Source organism: Balaenoptera acutorostrata, chromosome 13, assembly GCF_949987535.1.
Source record: "Balaenoptera acutorostrata chromosome 13, mBalAcu1.1, whole genome shotgun sequence".
NCBI lineage: Eukaryota > Metazoa > Chordata > Mammalia > Artiodactyla > Balaenopteridae > Balaenoptera > Balaenoptera acutorostrata.
In genome coordinates this window covers 70,347,195-70,367,620 of record NC_080076.1, presented here as the reverse complement: position 1 = coordinate 70,367,620, position 20,426 = coordinate 70,347,195, and the positions used below count along the sequence as shown (strand labels likewise).

Below are 20,426 nucleotides of genomic sequence, written 5' to 3'. Positions count from 1 at the left end.
ACTGCGGTAAATGTTTGCTGAACGAGTGATAATGGCATTTTAGCAAATTATGTCCCAGCCAACAGAGATGAATAAATTATTTTTTACTCTGGAGGCCTCACAGGACCTCATCCTAAGGAGATGAGATAGGAACCAGGTTCATACTAACAGTAACCAGCTGTCTGACTTTGGGTAGGATGCTCCCCTTCTTTGTACTTCAGTTTCTCCATCTGGAAAATGAATGATTAATAACTTTGCATCCCCCCTGCCCCGAGTAATGCTATAAAGATAAAGGGGAGAGAGAGATGAGAGCATGGTGAGCTTTTTGGAGGCGATATCTGTGTAACACTCAGTCACTGTAATTGCCACTGTTATTATTTCTCTAGGGTGTGCAGTGTATTCAATTTATTCCTTTGAAGAGCACAGAAGAGAGCTAGCTGGAGTGGAGGGTTCAGACTGGTGAGACATGGAAGATGAGGTTGGTTAAGCAGTTTAGAATTTACCCAGTTTAGAATCCATGTTTTCAGTATTGGGGAACCTATGGGACTTTGTCCTAAAGAGTTACCCCCCCGCCACTTCCATCCCAAGCTGATGAAGTGAAAGCCTCAGGTAAGTGATCTAGAGATGATTTAGAAGTCACCAGGCATAGATAGTGCCTCCCCAAATCCCACCTTCTCTACCTGTATCTTGCTCACAGAAGCCTTGGTTTATTGCCCAGATGCCATTAAATGCTATCAAATATACTGGCTAAGAGCTTGAACTCTAGAATCAGGCTGCCTGGGTTCAAATACCAGGTTGCTACTTTCTAGTCATATGACCTTGGGCAAGTTCCTTAGCCTCTCTGTGACTCGTCTGGAACGTGAGGATAATTATAGTACTTAAATCATATGCTCTTGTGAGAATCACACTGACACATGTAAAATGTCTAAAATAGTGCCTGGCACATAGTAAGTCCTCAATAATTTTCACTATTAAAATGGATATTATTATACACTGGGAATTGAGCGAGGCATTATGTACATCATCATTCTGTCATCTAATAATAGATCTGGGACCGGGATTTGGCTAGAGCCCAAGCACATGGAGGATGAGGCCAAATCCCACTGGAGCACAAACTCTGTACTCTATTTATGAGTAAATATTAGATACAGCTTGCTTCATTTGAAGACTAAACAGGAAAAAATAGAGATAAATGAAAAATTGCTACAAAATAAGGGAGAGGCAACAGTCATTCTCAGAAGGTAAGCAGACATTTAAATATTGTTTACCATAGGAACTAGGAGAAAAGTTTACACGAGTTTGGCATCCTTAGTAGATGCAAAAAGACATGAGACAGGAGTAGAAAACTAGAAGAAGAAAGCAGGTAAATATGGAAAAAAGGATCAGATGAAAAAGAAGATGGGTGATAGAAGGAAGAAGCGCAGGGAACCTGAAAATGTAAAATCTGCAAATAGAAGTAGAACTGAGTGGGGGAAGCTGAATCAGTGAAGTAGAGAGCGAGCTCTATCAGGATATAGAAGAGAAGAACCAAGAAACGAAGACAAGGATTAGGAAGTGTTAGTACAGGGCTCTGAGGGGTCTTCTTCTCATCTTGCTCCCACATTTCAGTTGACTAATGTATTGTGAGGTGGCTTCTGTTGCCAAGAGAAGTTTGAACTTGTCATGAACCTGCCAACTGCCCTTTGGCTCCTGACCAACACCAGAAAATTTGTTTCTTTTGCCACATCCTTTACCCCCCATTTCAAATGAAACCTCTTGTCCAGTGTGATACCCCCGAAAGCTATAACTGATGTAGTTCTGTCCCAGCACTTCCTAAGAATGGCTCATTTTTGCATTGTTAAAACACTATCAGAAGAGTTACTGAACTTAAGAACAGTTTTTATTCTACAAAGCAGAGCTGTAGAGAACAACATAACAACTATTTTCATTGCCAGGAAACTTGAGAAATGGTTGTCTACATCCTTTAAACCCATATTGAATGACCTAATTTAGAGCATAGACCTAATGGCAGATATCCATCATCAAAATTCTTTTATTATTATTTTCCTTTAAGAACCTGGTTTTGTTTTAATTATGTTTAAAAATCAGTACATATAGTATGATCTCAATAATATAAATGAAACAGTCTACACCAACACAAAAACAGATTGTCAGGAACTGTACTAAAATGTTAGCAATGATTATCTCAGACAGTCATGAAGTGAGATAGATAGGTAGGTAGATAGATACATACATACATAAATAAAGAGTTTTTCTGTGTTTCATATTTTCTACATTGAATATAGTAACAATAATCCATTGGCTAAAAAAGAGGAAATCTGATTTACAATGGCTTAAACAAATGAGGACTTATTCTTCTCATAAAACAGCAAGTGTGAGGCACCTGATGTTGGTTCAGAGGCTAAGGGTAACAGGGACTGTTACTCTGCAATTCTCACGCTAGTCTCTTATGCCTCATGGTTACACAGTGGCTACTAAAGCTCCAAGCATCATGACCTGTTCAAATCAGGAGAGGCAAGGGATGCCGAGCCAGCTGCTTCTGTATCCGTTTATCAGAAAAGCAAAAACTTTCTCTAAAATGCCAGCAGACTTCTGCTTTTGTCTACTGACCACAGTAGTGTCACTTAACCAACCCTGACTGCAAAGAAGGCTGGGAAAGTGAATATTTAGCTTTCCAGCTCCATATTCAGAGGCAGCAAGGGAGGAGGAGGAAGTGAAAATGAATGTTTGGTGAGCCAAACTTTGTGGTCTGCTAGAAACATTTTTTTAACGTGTATTATTTTTATAATTGAAAAATATTTTTGAGATTATTATGTTCAATTTTGATTATAGAATCTAAATAATGTAAAAATATGCATGCCAAAAGGACAAAAAGAAAGCCATAAAAGCATTAAAGTTGTCTGCTCTGAGTCTTGACAGCAGTAGTATTCTGCATTAGTGTTTCTGTGTGTGATAGATGGGGAGAGATTGAGTGGTTCCTCTATTTATATGTACATGGAAGAAGTGGTTGGCTGGAGATAGGAGTGTAGACGGACAGGGGACTGGTCTGGCAGGATAGACAGACAAGGACCCACCCCTTCCTGATGTAGCAGGGTTGAGGTGTGTCAAGAACCAACAGATGTTTTGGGAAGCCCAAGTTTAGGTGATTTCTACAGATTTCTCTGATCCTGTGAGTTTACACCTTGAATAAAGGAGGTAAATGCGGTTTCACATTGAAAGTGGTTCACAAGAGGAATACACTTTTAAATCTTCTGTGATGTGCATGAGTGAGCCAGCCTCAGGAGCCTCTCATTTCCTAAGTAAATTCCTCTCAATTAAACAGAAAGGGAAGAAAAACTGAAAGCAGTAAACGGATTCACAATTTCAATCCCATTCCATGTTTTTGAAATTGCCCTAACCAAAAGCCCATGTTCTAAGAGAAAAATGAGCAGAATATATGAATCACTTGTTTTGATAGCATTATGCTTAATCTAGCTAGAACACTTCACACAATCATAGAGTTTGAGTTTTCTATCCAGTGTGAATTTTTAAAATGAAGCTTTTCAGACCCGATTGCCTTGGGAAAGCAGATTTCATAATTTGCTCTCCAGCCTTGCTGGAAAATCCATCTGTCTTTGCAATTGAATTTGCAAAGTGAAGTCATTTTGAAGAGCTGTTCTTTTGGCCAGCTCTTCTGCTCCTCCTCCCCTTCCCTGTTCGTCTCCAGGGCTTCCTGTTGGTCTGGGCAGACCATGCCATCCTCTCGTCCTCTCTGGGCTGACGGAATGATGTGGCCTCAGGAGCTGGGCTTTGTCCTCACTGCGGACTGTACAGTTGAATTCTGTAGCAGTTGCTGCCTCAGACTTTCAGAGGGGCGAAGTAATCCAGGGGAAGAGTGCTGGGTTGGGAGGCTGTGGGCCTGAGCTCAGGTCCTAGCTGTATAACTTAGTGACCATGTGGCCTTTGTGAGTGTCTTCAAAAGCAGGCCCAGCTACCCTGCCTTTGTCCTGGAGTCAAATAAGATAATGGAGGCCTGAAGACTTTGCAAACTGACAAGTGCCATAAAATGTTAGATTTAATTCTGTTCAATAATTCAGTGAACATTTTTGGAAACTGAGTTTTAGGTTATCTGAAGTATATCCATTAGGCAGTTAGATTTATGAGACTAATGTTTAGGAGAGAACTCTGAGCTGGAACTGCGTATTTGGGAGTCACATAATTGGTTCTTGTTGTCATAGTATTGAATGAGATCACCAAGGAGAATTTTGTATATTATTGTCATTATTACTGCTACTACTATTTTCATTATTTAGGGAAAGGTTCCCCTCTTCCTTGTTAATTATCATAATGAAATTGGGAGGAAGCCCATATATGGTATCTTTTGATTTATATTCTCAGTGAATTATATTTCACAGGTAAGAAACTGGTAAAGGGGATCAGTCAGTACACCAGATTTTAAAATCAGGGTTTCCAGTTTCTTAGTCTTTTGCTTAAATTATTGGATACCAGCCAAAAGACTTCCTAATTTTTTAGTTTTGCTGATTTATTTTAACAGCTTCAACTATATGACAGTACAGAAGTGAAGTTGTTTTTTTCAGATTATTAATGAGTGCCAGGGTATAAAATCACCTCAGCATCCAGTGTTTCTCAATGTAGTAGTCTCTTGGCATTTGGGGATGCAATGGTTCTTCATTGTGCAGGACTTACCCACATGGTGCAGGCTGTTTGGTACCCCTGGCCTCACCCACAGCCTGCCATGGTGGGCCCCCAGATATTCTGACAACCCAAATTACCCCTCTGCATTTCCAGATGCCCTTGGGGGGCCTCCTCTCCCACATGCACACACTGAGACCCTTAAGGAAATGGGCTCCAATTCTCTCATCACATGCAGAGCTTGGCCCTAATATTCTCAGAGCCCTTGATTTTGCACTCTCCTTAGATGATATGACCTGGTATCAAGTTCCCTTTGGTGTACTCGCTTTGGAAATATGATGGCCTCTTAAGGCAAAGTGAATTATATTCTATAGTAAAATAATGTTAGAGGGAGTGGCATATTTTGATTTTGTTATTTATAATATCAAGCGCTATGGTAACTGAGCTGTTTGGAATAATACTGATACCCTAGAAAATGGAGTATCACACCTTGGTATTCACTGGTTTATTTGATCTTCATAATAGCCATCTGAGATAGATGAAAACTTGAGGCCAGGAGAAGTAGTAACTTTCCTAAGAGCATGAAACAGTGAAGTGGTAGAACCAAGAATAGGGAACTTCTAATTCTGGTTGCAATGTCTTTCCATCATAAAGTACTGTCTCTAAGTAACTGGCATTTCTGGGTTATTAAAGCTGGTAGAACAAGACCAATGAAACAAATTGCAGCAAAGTCAAGAAGTGACAGGCTAGGGGGGTAGGCAGATGACTGAGGTAAAGTCAGCTGAGCATACAGCAGATGTGGAAGGGGTTTTTGATTGCTTCCTTGTTTATAACTTGTTTCATCCATAAAGGATTTTACTTAACTTATCAAATGATGATACACTAGAAATAGAAAATCAAGGAAATACAAATAAAAGTAGGAAACCAAGATTAAAGAAAAGAGCCTAAACATGCAGCCCATAAAGGCTAAAATATTTAGTTGTTAAACAGTTTCATATTCGAGTCAGAGCTTCCTGGTGACCAAAAGCAAAAACAGAAACACATAATTCTCATTACCGAAAAGATAGGAGCATAGAATTCCACAGAGGAAGGAAAACAGAATTCTGAAAGAAATCTCTCAAGAGAGGTTTTATATAAGGGAATTTGGTAACAAAATTTATACCTGTCAAAAAATTTTAACAGCACAGATTATAATAGATTTCAGTGTGCTTTTTCTACTGTCAAACTTGAATCAAAAACAAATCAACTAATTAGGGCATTAAGATTAGACCTCAATTCACTTAAGCCTATTCTGTGTGAGTCTAAGGTAATTTGGTTCAAGTTTATAGATTTTAGTGGTCTCACTTGATCCAGGGCTAGAATTTAGAACATCCAGAGGTGTGGATGACCCCAAAACCACTCATGAAATAAATGTCTATTAATAGGTATCTCTCTTCTGACACAGAGTTTTTAGGACAGTTTGAAATTGTGTGTTATGACAAGGCTTGGAGTATTGATATTGGAAGGCCCATCCATCAGGATGTGTTAGGGTCTGGTGCAGTAACAACAGCCCACAAGTCTTAGCGGCCCAGAACAACAAAGTGTTGTGTTCATGCACAGCCTACCACAGGTTCATGTAGCCCTCTGGGGCAACTCACTAATCCAGGCCTGCCATGACTCCATCTCCCTACAGCGGCGCCGTCTGGAACATACAGCTTCCACAGTCAGTGGGGCGGGGGAGGAGAGTGTGGAATATTGTAGTCCAGCCCTTCAGTGCTCTGTCTGGAAGTAACCTATCACTTCTACTCACATTTCATGGGGCAAAGCAAGTCACTTGGCCATGCCTAACTTCTAATGAGTGGGAAAATAGATACCTGGATGTAGAAGAGAACCAGAGAACAGTGAGCATTAGCAAAGTCCATCTCAGAAGGGGGAGAAAGGCAGGCCAAGCCAAGCGAGTGGGATGAGAAAGTCAGGCATCCAAGGCAGCGTGGGAGTGAGCAACAGGGCAAGGGGGCTGCTTCGTGGCTGGCACAGAGCAGGGGGCACGGGGCAGGGATGGCTGGGCTGGACCTGGATCCGGAAAGCTCGTAAATGCTGTTTTAATTGGCTTATTCTTTACACTGCAGGCCAGAGGAACCCTCAGAAGGTGCTCCAGGGAGGTGGGACCCGTCCAGTTTCTAGAGGCTCAGCTCAAGGGAGGAGCAGAAGCGGCTATCTCTGCATTTCAGTGATTCTACCCCAGGGCTTGAAACAAAAGAAATGTTTGTTTCATATTGAAACTAACTCCCTGTAACATTCTCAGCATTGTTAACTTATGAGGGTGCCTCCCACCTCTTATTGTGAACCAGAATGAAAACCAGGCATACTTTGCCTTTTCCAAACAGTGACTAATGGCCAGGCTTGGCCAGGCAGGCCCAGCATATTTTTCACTCTGCTCTGGGCTTCGCACCAAGTTCCCTCACAGTGGCCTGGTCACAGCCGTTAGGGATGACTGAGCCTAGCACTTCCTACCTCATCATCCATCTCCAGAGCCCCCTCTGCAGCCACCTTCTTTTTAATAGGTTTAATTATTACTTCCCTTACTTCATGGCACAATTAATCTTCCCCACTGCCTCAGGATTTACAGCCGTACAGGCCCAGGGAATTACTGAGCTGTTCACCTGCAGTCTTGGTTTTTAACTATCCGGGGGAAGGTAGGAAGTGGGGCCATGTATGAAGGCAGTGAAGTATTTGTGAGCTCCAGTGGCTCCAGGCTGGCTTCCTGTCGCCTTCACTCAGCCCAGGCCTTTGGGGCGGTGGCAGGAGGGGACTACAGAGGAGCTGCCTCTGTCTCTGTTCAGCCTAAGGGAAGCCTTGAGGGCTGGGGATGGAGCAGCTAGTGCCTCTCTATTTCTATTTCGACTGCATTTTATTAAGTTTGGTTATAAGATGAATAAGTTCTAGGGATCTAATGTACAGCATGGTGACTATAGTTAATAATGCTGTATTGTGGGTGCTTCCCTGGTGGTGCACTGGTTAAGAATCCGCCTGCCAATGCAGGGGACACGGGTTCGAGCCCTGGTCTGGGAAGATCCCACATGCCACGGAGCACCTAAGCCCGTGCGCCACAACTACTGAGCCTGAGCTCTAGAGCCCGCGAGCCACAACTACTGAGCCCACGTGCCACAACTACTGAAGCCCACGTGCCCTAGAGCCCGTGCTCCGCAACAAGAGAAGCCACGACAATGAGAAGCCTGCGCACCGCCATGAAGAGCAGCCCCTGCTCGCCACAACTAGAGAAAGCCCGCACACAGCAATGAAGACCCAACACAGCCAAAAATAAATAAATAAATAAATAATAATAATAATAATAATAATGCTGTATTGTAAGAGAGTAGATCTTAAGCATTCTCACCACAAGAAGGTGATGGATGTGTTAATTGACTTGATTGTGGTAATCATTTCACAATGTATATGTATATCAAGTCACATTGTACACATTAAATATATATAACTTTATTTGTCAATTATACCTCAGTAAAGCTGGGGGGTGGTAGGACAGGTAGTTTCTAGTGAAACGTGTTTGTGGGAGGGAGAGGTGGCACGTGCAAGGATTTCCTCGGCTTTATTATAGCCACCTCCTCAGGATTGAGACAGAAGGGAAGGGCAGTTGGGATCTGGGACAGAAGTGCCACTGTACTCTCAGTGTCACTGAAGACATCCTAAATTGCTGTTGAAGCAAAAGAAGATAACAGGCTCTTAACTTCACTTACCCTTTGAAGGAACAGGAAGAGCCAGGTGGGTTTGGTAGAAAAAGTAGACAGATGTAATTAAGATAAATGAGGGCAGAAGAGACAGATGATGGCCCAAGAGTTCTCCGGAGGTGATGCCCACACCGACAATTACATCTGCCGCCTCCCCCTACATTCCAGAGTCTCTTAGGGTTTTCTGGTCTCTAATGTATACCTCTCTGCTCTAGAAACAAATTTAGCCAGCCCATCGGTCTGTTTTTACATAGCTGCCAGAGGGTTGGTTTGCCACAACAGTATACTAATGTTAATAAAGAAGAAGTGGGTATAAAATCATGACCACCTTTCACTAGAAGGCATGCCAGCTTCACTACAGAAGGGGAGCAAGTGAAATAGCATGGACTCCTGAGTCAGAAGAACCAGGCTCCTGTATCAGTCCTGCCACTTAGAGCCATATGGGCCTGATTAAGTTCTTGAACCCTATATTGACCTTGCAAGATTGTTTTGAGGAGTGAATGAGATCATCAAGTAGAGAGCCAGGCACAGGTTCTCAGGAAAAGCTTACCTACCAGGAAAATGCTTGTAGCTGAAATCATATGATAAGCAATTTTGGAATGATCTGACATTTAAAAATATCTATACCTTTGCTGTCTTCCACTGGCAAAAATAATGGGGACTCGTCTCCGGGAACATAAATAGTCACCTGAAAATGAGTTAGTTAAGACATCCAGTTGGTTGTATTTATAACACAGAGCACTATGCTCTTGTACCTTTGTAGACATTTGTTTACTAACCAGATCTGTCCCCTCCTCCCCACCCCAAGCTTTGAGATATTTTAAGTACACTGTAGGGAACTCTTATGTGGAAACTTGAGAGGGAGAGAGAGGGTCCAGGGAACCTAGAGATGTCTGGAGTTGGAATAATGGGTCCCCAGGAGAAACTGGGGCCCCTTCTGGGGAGGGGGAGGATTGGGAGAAGCAGCTGAGAATATGCAGTGCTGCAGAATATTCTGTGGAGCAGGTTTTCTCAGCTGTTTTTACCATCCCTTCCCACTCTGCCTCTTTGATAGACAAAGTATCACCCTATCTTTAAGATGATTTGAAATTAAAGACAAAACTAAATATCATGACGATAAACAAATCAGGGCAATGGGACAAAGTGCTGTGTTGTTCTGTCTACACATGTCCTCTTCCCAGCCTGGAGAAGGATATGTATGGAGGCTGGTATAGCTGTAGAGGCTGGTGACCAGCTGGTTTCTTTTTTTCTACTGAGGTCCCGAAGACGAAAAGTAAACTTAAACGTCCATATTGGGACTTACTTATGAGGGAGTTTCCTGATCCAAAAGGAGCTACAGACCTCTCTGCCTATCTCAATTATTTGATTTAACTTTTTATTATGGAAATTTTCAGACACGTACATATACACACAGAGAAAATAGTATAATGAATCCCCATACGACAATACCCAATTATCAACATTTTGCTAATATTATTTCATCTATTTTCATAAACACAAACATATACTTACTTTTCCCCTCTGCTGGAGTATTTTTTTTTTAAAGTGTATGTCTGTATTATTTTAAATTTTTATTTATTTATTTATTTATTTTTGGCTGTGTTGGGTCTTCGTTTCTGTGCAAGGGCTTTCTCTAGTTGTGGCAAGCGGGGGCCACTCTTCATCACGGTGCGTGGGCCTCTCACTATCGCGGCCTCTCTTGTTGCGGAGCACAGGCTCCAGACGCGCAGGCTCAGTAGTTGTGGCTCATGGGCCTAGTTGCTCTGCGGCATGTGGGATCCTCCCAGACCAGGGCTCGAACCCGTGTCCCCTGCATTGGCAGGCAGATTCTCAACCACTGCGCCACCAGGGAAGCCCCTGGAGTATTTTTAAAGCAAATAGTAGACACCATGTTGTTTCATCTGTAAATAATTCCATATGTATTCCTAGCAGATGAGAAGCTTTTAAAGTATAGCTACGGTCCTGTGTCACACCTAGTGAGACTAAATACAGTTCCTTTATGTCTTCTGCTTATCTTGAAAGCAGGTGGGCTGGTACAGCTGAAGGTCTGTGGGTCGAGAGTCCTTCTCTCTGCTCTGTCGCTAACTCACTTCCTCTCACTGGGCCAGGGTCACGTCATTTACAAAGTTAGGAGGGCTCTTCCAGTTCCCAAATCTTGATATTTCCTTTGAGAATAGCTGGTGATTTGGCTAGAATGTAGCCAAACTCAACCTGTTTGAAAGCAGTGGGAAAGAATAGATGAGCTCTTAAAGCCCCATTTGGATCGTGTACTATTAATAATCAAAATAATAATATTTTCAGTAAATGAGAAGAATGCACACATCCTTTATAGAAGTACAATGAGGCCCTACTTTTAGAGAATTTGCAAGAGAAAAGGCTGCCAGAATTCACTGCTAAGATGCTAACTATTCTAGTTTCAGTGGAGTTCTGTTAGGCTTGTCCTGTTCACACCTCCCTTGATCTTTGCTGGTAATGGTTAACAATAGAGGCAAAATGTATTGAGCACTTACTATGTCCCAGGCACTTGTGCTAGCTTCTCATAAGCATGACTCCTTGGCCCTCACAACAGGTCTTTGCAGTAGCTCTTATTATTCCTATGGCAGTAGCTCTTATTATTCCTATGGCAGTGACCATTCCTGATGCATAGGTGGAGGTTTATTGTGGGGATGGATGTATAAATCCATAAGCATGTGTCATTTCTCTACATGCCCTGTGAGAACTGGGCTTTGTGAGGATCTTCTGCCCCACTAATCTTCATTTAATTCCCCTCCCTGCATCACGTGTCACCTAGCATGCCCTCTGACAGGCCCTCTGTAAGTCTTCATCTGAGTGTCAGCCCTGGAAAATCAAGCTGTGGTCTCGAAAGGGAAGGAGGATCTGCAGATTATCTCCTCAGCATGCGCAGTCACTCTGCTGGCAGCTCTCAGGGCCGCTTTTATGTTGCCTCAACAAAGAGAAGAGCTGCCAAGAGTGTGTAATGTTCCGTTCAGAATTCTCCAGGCTGGCAGCGGCTGGGACAGAGCAGACACAGGGCAGAAGAAAAAATTCCCACTTCAGCCGGCCCATCTCCTCTACCCTTGCCTGTGTCTGGAAGTCTTTGTTTTGAGAATCTTCCTATGCTTCTCTAGAGACCCTTGGAAGTGTCAGCTGAGGGGGAAGGCGGGGGCGAAAGGGAGTGTGTGGGCAAGCTGGCTGGGGGTCAGATCATTTTGCCGTAACCAGCAGGCAGTTTCTTTCACAAATCATTGAACCCTGGGTAGCCATTATCATCCCAACTGCTCCCTATTAACTAGCCAGACTCTTGAGGCCCCGAGAGCAAGAGAAATGGAATTACTTTTCCTTTGAACGCTCACTCTCTGAATACTGTTCATACTGTGTTTAGGAAGCATGTGATAGTTAGCAAGCCTATTGATATACACTACTGTGTTTCTCATACCATTTCTTTGAGATGATTATAACCTGGCCTTATTAATAAGAAAACCAAAAACACCAAAAAGTTTTCAATTAAAAAAAAAAAGAAAAGAAAACAAAGGCTCTGAGACATGAACTTAGTGTCTCAAAGATACTCAGCTGAATGAGGTGGGAGCCAGCCTTGTAAAACAGGACTTCTGACTTAAAGTTCTGTGCCTTTTCCACTATAGTGTGCCTTCCAGATACTTAGCCAGCTTCCTATAGGATGGGGCACAAGTGGGGAGGATGGGGTGCTAGCCAGGTGACCTGTTTCTTTAGCGGCAGGGTGCATACAAAAAACCTGAGCTTCCTCAGTTTCCTTCTCTGAAGGTCCCACACTGCTTGCTTCCTCTTAACACCGCCTTAGCAACCAATCAGTGATCATATTGGCTTAAAAATCATTGCAGTGAAATCCAAAAGCTGTGGGAAGAAAATCAATGTAAAGGCGTTGCTGCGGGGGAAAGTGTTCAGAGGGATGTGTGGGGACTCCTGCTGCCCTCCCCAGCTCTGGCTCTGTTCATGACTGTGCACTCATGGCGGGTCAGGTATTTTGCCCCTTATTTCTCCTTTTGCAGAAGCTGAGGAGAGAGGGAATAAATGATTCATTTCCTCTAAGGATACTTGGAAATTTGAAACCTACAAGTTTTTTCTTTAGATAAAAGCCATTTAGGGATACAGGCCACATTCAGGTCTTCAGAACTGAAATGTTTCTGTCACTAAGGCTTCCTTCAGGTGATGCTAAGGTAGTGCCTTTTGGCACCTTAGAGTTTCTAACCTTGAGACAGGCTCTGAAAACCTGACCTTTCCAGCTAGGATGCCAGTGACATCTCCACTCCTCAGGAATGTTGCTCTAATTAGAGCAGAGTTTCAAAAATTTGAGTAATTTTTAACCAAGGGTTGTGCATTCATCATAGAAAAACCATTTAAAATACAGATAAGGAAAATTTCACCACTCAAAGATTACTACTGTTACCTTTTTAAAAAATGTATGCTGTATGTATAAGTGTAAACATGTATGTATATACATACATCCTATTAATGTTTTTATTAAGTGTACTGTTTGTGCCCATATAACCCCTTAATATATTATAATTTTTCCCATGTCAGTATATAAACTTCTATTTCATCTTTCTTTTTACTTCACCATTTTTAATGGCACCATGTTATTCCGTCATATAGAGTACCATGATTTGCTTATTTTAAACTATGAAATATTTCACTCATAAAAGAAAATACACAGAAGAATTACCATAGATGGTTTAATCTCTACCACCTCGAGAATTCCCTTCCCTAGAAGCATATAGTAATTTCAGTAACTAATATTTGAATTTCACTTTATAGTTTATAGTTTATAGTTTACAATGCACTTGGACATACATTATTTCATTTGATCCTCACTACTATCCTCTAAGGTTGGTATCAAGATTATTATTTTCCTCAATTTATAGATGAACTAAAAAAAGCTCAAAGAGGCTAAATGATTTATCCAGTGCCCTAAATCCAGTTAATGTCATACAGATGGCTGGACCCAGAGCTCAGCACGACTCCTGGGGCAGGGCAGACCTCCACTGCAGGCAGGGGAGGAAGTCAGGACCAGAGGAGTGGCCCTGGCATGCTCCTCTCTCTCCCACACCCCGCTCACTTCAGCTTTTATTGTGTGTATTGACGTTATTTGTTTCATGACTGTCTCCCTTATGACCCTGTGTGCTTTCTGAGGGCAGACACGTGTCTTCATTCCTCTCCCTGTGTGCTGCCCTCCACAAGGCTTAGTACACAATAAATATTCAGTTAATATTTGTTGGGTCAGTGTGTAAGTAAATGAATGAAGGAAGGAAGGAATGGAAGGTGTAGAGATAAGCAAATTACAGAGGCTGGATTTCGATAGCTTGCTTTGTCAGTGCCTCTAGTTTCAGTTCAGACATTTTAGCAACCCATCTTGGTGTTTTTGAGTTCTTATACTTCTGCAGGTTTTGGTCACCAGTGCAAATTTCACACGTTGATGCACAGAAAAGCATGTTCAAAACCAAGGGCAAAGAGAAACCTGTTTGCATACTAGATCCCTCCGCCTTTTCTGTGCCTCCCCATCCCAGCCCCAACTGAAATGAACCGGGCTGTCCTTAAAGGCGCTTCCCAAGTTACTTTTATTATATCCCTCTTTTGGAACTACTTTATGATATTTATGACATATCTCATTTTGAACTGCTTGTAAAAACAACAGCTTAGCTTAGCAGCTATAGCATAGTTTATGAGGGCTGTCTGAAGTGCTGTTATTGTTGACTGTAAAAGCTAGATAGCAGAATTACAAGAAATTCTGGAACAAAAATCATTCAAATCCTCTCACCTAACAAGGCAACTGTTTTTATTTTTGCATAATACCCTCGAGGTCTTGTCCATTTGCACACATTCATTTTCCTAGTCATTGTCAGGGAGCGTGCAGCATTGTTTTCTGCTTTTTCCACTTAACATTATTGCAAGAACTCTTTTTTCCCCATTTTTCTGCATAGACTTCATAATTATCTTTTTAATGACTGCATAATCCCCTATTGAGTTGATATACCAAAATGTACTTATATAATCCCCAAGTGTTTGCCATTGAAGATGTTTCTGATTTTCCACTAATCTGTAATGGTGCAGTGAAGATTGTTATGCATACAGCTTTTGCATTTGTCGTATGATTGCCTTAGAAGACATTCCCCTGAGCAGGGTTGCAGGGTCTGAGCAGCACCGTTGTGTGGTTCTTGCCATGCTGCTCCTCCAAAGGCTGTTCCCGTTTGTGTCCAGCAGTTGATGTGTTTACCAGCTTCAGGGCCACCTCATCAGTATAGGGTATTGTTTAAATTTTTTGTTTGCTAATTTAGTAGAAGTAAAATGGTACTTCAGGGTTGCTTTATTTTGCATTTCTTTGATTATTAAAAGAAATTAACATTTTCCCCTGTGGTTACTCTTTGTATTTCCTTGGATGTGAGTTGCCTGCTCACTTTTACTATTTTTGCCTATTTCAGTAAATTGGGGTCTTGATTTTTTAAAAAAATGAAACAAGTGAAATCTTTATACATGGTAGCTATTGAATTTTTTTTGTATAATTCATATATTTTCCAGTATTGTGTTTGCCTTTTAATTTTAGATATATATTTATAGTATAAAACTTATTATTTTTGTAACCAAATCTGTCAGTTTTTTTTTTTTTTCCTGTTGCTTTGAAGCTGAGAAAGCTATCCCCCCTCTGGAGAGCTGATAAATATTTAATTCTACCTTCTGTTATTTTAAATTCTTTAATTCATCTGGATTGTATTTGAGTATAAATCAAGTTGCAAATTACATTTTTTCTAAATTGCTAATCAGTCATTTCAACCCTTTTCCATTGTTCTGTTCTCTTTCTCAGGAATCATACACCAGATGAAAGGTGATTATGATACTGCACTGAAACTCCACAAGACCCACCTGTGCATCGCCCAGGAGCTGAGTGATTACGCCGCCCAGGGCCGTGCCTACGGGAATATGGGCAATGCCTACAATGCTCTGGGCATGTACGACCAGGCTGTCAAGTACCACCGGCAGGAGCTGCAGATCTCCATGGAAGTGAATGACCGTGCCTCGCAGGCATCCACACACGGGAACCTTGCTGTGGCCTACCAGGCCCTGGGTGCCCACGACCGGGCCCTGCAGCACTATCAGAACCACCTGAACATTGCTCGGGAGCTGCGTGACATCCAGAGCGAGGCCCGGGCCCTCAGCAACCTGGGCAACTTCCACTGCTCTCGAGGGGAGTATGTCCAGGCCGCCCCCTATTACGAACAGTACCTCCGGCTTGCTCCCGAGCTTCAAGACATGGAAGGAGAAGGGAAGGTCTGTCACAATCTTGGCTATGCCCATTACTGCCTTGGAAATTACCAGGAGGCGGTGAAGTACTATGAGCAGGATCTGGCCCTGGCCAAAGACCTTCATGACAAATTGAGCCAAGCAAAAGCCTACTGCAACTTGGGCTTAGCATTCAAGGCTCTGCTGAATTTTAACAAAGCTGAAGAGTGTCAGAAGTACCTACTGTCCCTAGCCCAGTCCCTGAATAATTCCCAGGCTAAATTTCGAGCCCTGGGGAACCTGGGCGATATATTCATCTGTAAAAAAGATATCAGTGGTGCAATAAAATTCTATGAGCAGCAGCTGGGCTTGGCTCACCATGTAAAGGACAGAAGACTGGAGGCCAGTGCATATGCAGCCCTGGGCACTGCATACCGAATGATCCAGAAACACGACAAGGCCTTGGGTTATCACACGCAGGAACTGGAGGTATATCAGGAGCTAAGCGACTTGCCGGGAGAGTGCAGAGCTCATGGGCACCTGGCAGCCGTCTACATGGCCCTTGGGAAATACACGATGGCATTCAAGTGTTATGAAGAGCAGCTAGATCTAGGGCAGAAGCTGAAAGATCCGAGTCTAGAAGCTCAGGTCTATGGCAACATGGGCATCACAAAGATGAACATGAATGTGATGGAAGAAGCCATCGGCTACTTCGAGCAGCAGCTGGCCATGCTGCAGCAGCTGAGTGGAAACGAGTCTGTGCTCGACAGGGGCCGGGCCTATGGCAACCTGGGGGATTGCTACGAGGCCCTGGGTGACTATGAGGAAGCTATAAAGTACTATGAACAATATTTATCTGTTGCCCAGAGTCTAAATCGCATGCAAGACCAAGCCAAGGCTTACCGAGGCCTGGGAAATGGACACAGGTAAAAATGACAGAGGACAAATGTGGTTGATAAACCTGCACAAAGAGCAGTTGTGAAAGTAATGACCACTTAATGTCTGCATGGCAGCTTACTGACTACAAATCATTTCCATGCATACCTCATTTTGTTCCTCCAATAATTCTGTGAAATTAGCAGGGTATATTTTTACCCTTATATAGGAAGAAACTAAGGCCCAGAGTTTATGTCCAAGATTACACAGCTTAAAAGGGACAGCTGAGAGTTAAACCCAGGGCTCTCTGACTCCAAATGCACTACCTTTTTGACTACATCATAATGAGCAGAATAAAAGAGATAATAGGAATGGGAAAGATGAATGAATCGATCTAACTTATATTTTCTGAATGCCCCTCACATTATATGGATGTGTTCATTAATATAACACCTATACCCACCAATTACTTGGACCCCATTTTGTTGCTTTTAGGGAAAGCCACCTCATAATAGTGGGAGTGAATAAACATATACTGTCATGCTAGCCACCTTGCATAGATATCTTGCTTAATATTTATAGCAATCTTGTATTAGTCTACATTTATTATCATCTGCTATGGGATGTGGGATTTATTAGCATCCAGAAACTGAAGCTCAGGAAAAGGAATTCATGTGTCCTACACAACTGGTTTCGTCTGCCGCCAGAATCCATGCTCTCTCACTCTTATCTTGTCGTCTCTTAGCAGCACAAAAAGATACACTGTTGGCCAAGGTGGTGCTTTCCTTCTGAACGTGGGCAACCCAAGAAGGTGTCTGTGTCTGCAGAATATACGGCCTCTCCAGATAGGCAGGGGATTAGGGCTCCTGGAGTGGAGGAAGGGCAAGGGGTCAGACTAAATCATCACCCACAGAGTGCTCTGAGAAGCTAAGGGTGAAAGATTTATAGCCATTGTAAAGTGATTTCAAAAACATAGTCTAAGCAGTAGTGGAAATTGGGAGGCCCAAAGAACCAAACAGTTCACTTGCTATCATTGTGCCTATTAATATATTTTATGTTTCCTCTGGGGTATATATCCCATTGAATCTCAAGCTCTTGGGAAGGTCACTAAGGGATGACTTTTGAATTGCTTTCCAGATTATGAAATTCCCCTGCATCTCACTCTAAGGGCACATGATAGATTTTAGCTAGAAGAGGAGTTAAGAGCTTCTATAGTAAGTGACAGTGACAAATGCTTTTCATTTTCTCAGGGGCTTTAGCATGTCTGCACCTGCACAAAATAATATCATTGCTTTTCTGTTTACATCCCCCACAGGGCAATGGGGAGCTTGCAGCAAGCCCTTGTGTGCTTTGAAAAGAGGCTCGTGGTTGCCCATGAGCTCGGGGAGGCCTTTAATAAAGCCCAGGCCTATGGAGAGCTGGGAAGTCTGCACAGCCAATTAGGGAATTACGAACAAGCCATTTCCTGCCTTGAACGCCAGCTGAACATTGCTAGAGAGATGAAAGACCGAGCTCTGGAAAGTGATGCCGCCTGTGGCCTGGGGGGTGTTTACCAGCAGATGGGGGAATACGATACAGCCCTGCAGTACCACCAGCTGGATCTGCAGATAGCAGAGGAAACCAACAACCCCACGTGCCAGGGCCGGGCCTATGGGAACCTGGGCCTGACCTACGAGTCCCTGGGCACCTTTGAGAGGGCCGTGGTCTATCAAGAACAGCACTTGAGCATCGCTGCACAGATGAACGACTTGGTGGCCAAGACGGTGTCTTACAGTAGCCTTGGAAGGACCCATCATGCTTTGCAGAACTATTCCCAGGCAGTCATGTACTTGCAGGAAGGTAAGTGAAAAGGTCTGTCGCGGCTTCTCGGTCTACTCTGAGACTGAGCTCACAGTCTGCTCAGAAGGAAGTGTGCACGGTGTGAGTGGCCACCTCTGCTTGGAGTGAGGATCTCAGAGGCCACATCATCAGTTCAACTCCAAAACCATGGTGTCCCCCACTGGGCATTCCTTAGTAATACAAAGGCTTTCCACTGTCCAGGATGCATTACCCAGCTTGTCTCGCTCTGCTTGCCAGCTGTCCAAGGAGCTGACACCCTCCTTGCTTTTCAGAGTCCTCTACTGAATGAAAAACACATTCTCCACAAGGTCAAGTTAGATCTAATATTGTACAAGTTAAGGGCCTGAATCAGAGGAAAAATGCACAGCTGTTCCGGGCCCATTGTCCCTTTAGAAAATAAGCTGTATCAAAGCTGTGTAGAAGTCCATTTCAATGTGGCAGCCGGGGTCTAATCCAGAAGCACCTGTCTGGGGGTCGCTCAAGCCATCAGCCAGGTTTCCCAGTGCTGGTTACCCACGGTGCTGGGCTGGTGCCACGGTAGGCTTATTTCAGGCAGGCCCAGAAAGTGACTGCTTCCCTCCCTCGCCTCTTTTTCACCCCCTCCCCCCACCCCCTCTCCTCTCCGGCAGGCTCCATGCAGTCACCTGCGCACAGTCAGGCCTTGGACGCTTCCTTCCTTGTCAAGCAGGAGCCCCACGGCAGTGTGTTTACCCTCCACCCCTTTGGAACCCTCCTTTGGAAAGCACTTCCTCTCACACGGGCACATGGCATCCTGTCATCCTGGGAGGGAAAAACAGCAGATACGGTGTTCTTGGCTCACTAGTAAAAGGAAATGGTTGCTGATTTCAAGCAAAAACTGTCATTTATAGTTTCCAGAATTTTTTGGCATATATAGTTTATCTAATTGGATTTCATTCTCATGGTAACCATGAGAGTTGTATCTTTTTATTCCCATTGGCAGCTAAGTGACCTGAGGCTCAGAGACTACAGTGGCTTGATCCTGACCATGCGGTCAGTCAGTGGTGGCATGGGGCTCAGCCCAGGTTTCCTGACCTCAGGAACCACACAAGACCTTGTATGCAGTTCTTTCAACCTCCCAAGAACAGAGCAGGGCTGGGGCCGTCATGTCCACGATTACTTCTGATCCCCAGCTGGAAGCCGGGAGAGAGGGAAGCAGCACATGAGGTGGAGAATGGGCCAGGGGCTGATGGTCGCTGTGGTCCTCTGCACAGACCAGGCTTGCTCTGGCCTGCAGGCTGAGAGATTACTGAGAGGCTAGAAGCCACTTCCCAGACATGATTTGGCTCCCACTCAGTGGGAGCTCTGCCTCAATGCATTAAATATGAGAGGTGGCTTTTGGTTTCCTGAAACTAGACTGGTAAAATTCTAACAGACTGGGGGCGATTTTCAATTGAATATGTGAAAACTATTAAATTCAGACCCAGCGTATGACAACCTTTCAACTGTGTTCTTTGGTACTTCCTGAAATATTACTTCCATGAAGCAGCTGCTTTGCCTGAGATATTGTAACATAATTCTATATTTATGGAAAACTGTTTATTTTTATTGTTGTAATTTTAAGTCTTGCAGAGATCTAAATTCTTATCGCGCCATCTCCACAGTGTCTTTTTCGTGGATGTGCTCTACCAGAGAGCCTGGTGTACCTCGTGGACCTGACCAGATGCCTCTTCGCATGAGTTGTTCCAGGTGCAGGACACCTGGAAGGCCCTTTCTGAGTGCTCTGAGTTGGGTCTGCAGCCTCTTGAAGCGAGGGGACAGTTCAGTTGGAAACCACTTCAGTACTCTCTCTCCCTCCTGGCTTTCAGACAGGGCTGTGGACTAGCATGCCCCTGCCCACATGCAATAGAATCTCACAGGCAGGCCTGGTCAGAGCCTTTGCAACAAGCTCTCCACGTGATTTGTGTGGTTACCCGTGATTAAAACCACTGGTCTCATCCAGCTTTTTTTCGTTTTGCAAATGAAGAAAGGGAGGCTGGAGTAATTTAGTGACTTACCTGGAGTTATGTAACTAGTTTCTGGCAAACTAGGCTCCAGGAGGGCTGGATGGGTGGGTCAGATTCCTAAGAGGCAGAAGCAGGTAGAAACTGGAGAAGGACAGATACCATG

At 43.5% G+C, this 20,426-nt stretch overlaps 1 protein-coding gene across 3 annotated transcripts in view; it reads left to right on the top strand.

Annotated features, from left to right (window-relative positions):
- TTC28 (tetratricopeptide repeat domain 28) overlaps nucleotides 1–20,426 on the top strand; it is a 593,579-nt gene that overhangs the window by 471,591 nt on the left and 101,562 nt on the right. For all 3 annotated transcript variants that reach the window (XM_057526055.1, XM_057526054.1, XM_057526056.1), the window contains 2 exons: nucleotides 15,169–16,510; nucleotides 17,776–18,299. In XM_057526055.1, the coding sequence (XP_057382038.1) occupies nucleotides 15,169–16,510; nucleotides 17,776–18,299 (1,866 nt within the window). The remainder of the gene's footprint in view (nucleotides 1–15,168; nucleotides 16,511–17,775; nucleotides 18,300–20,426) is intronic.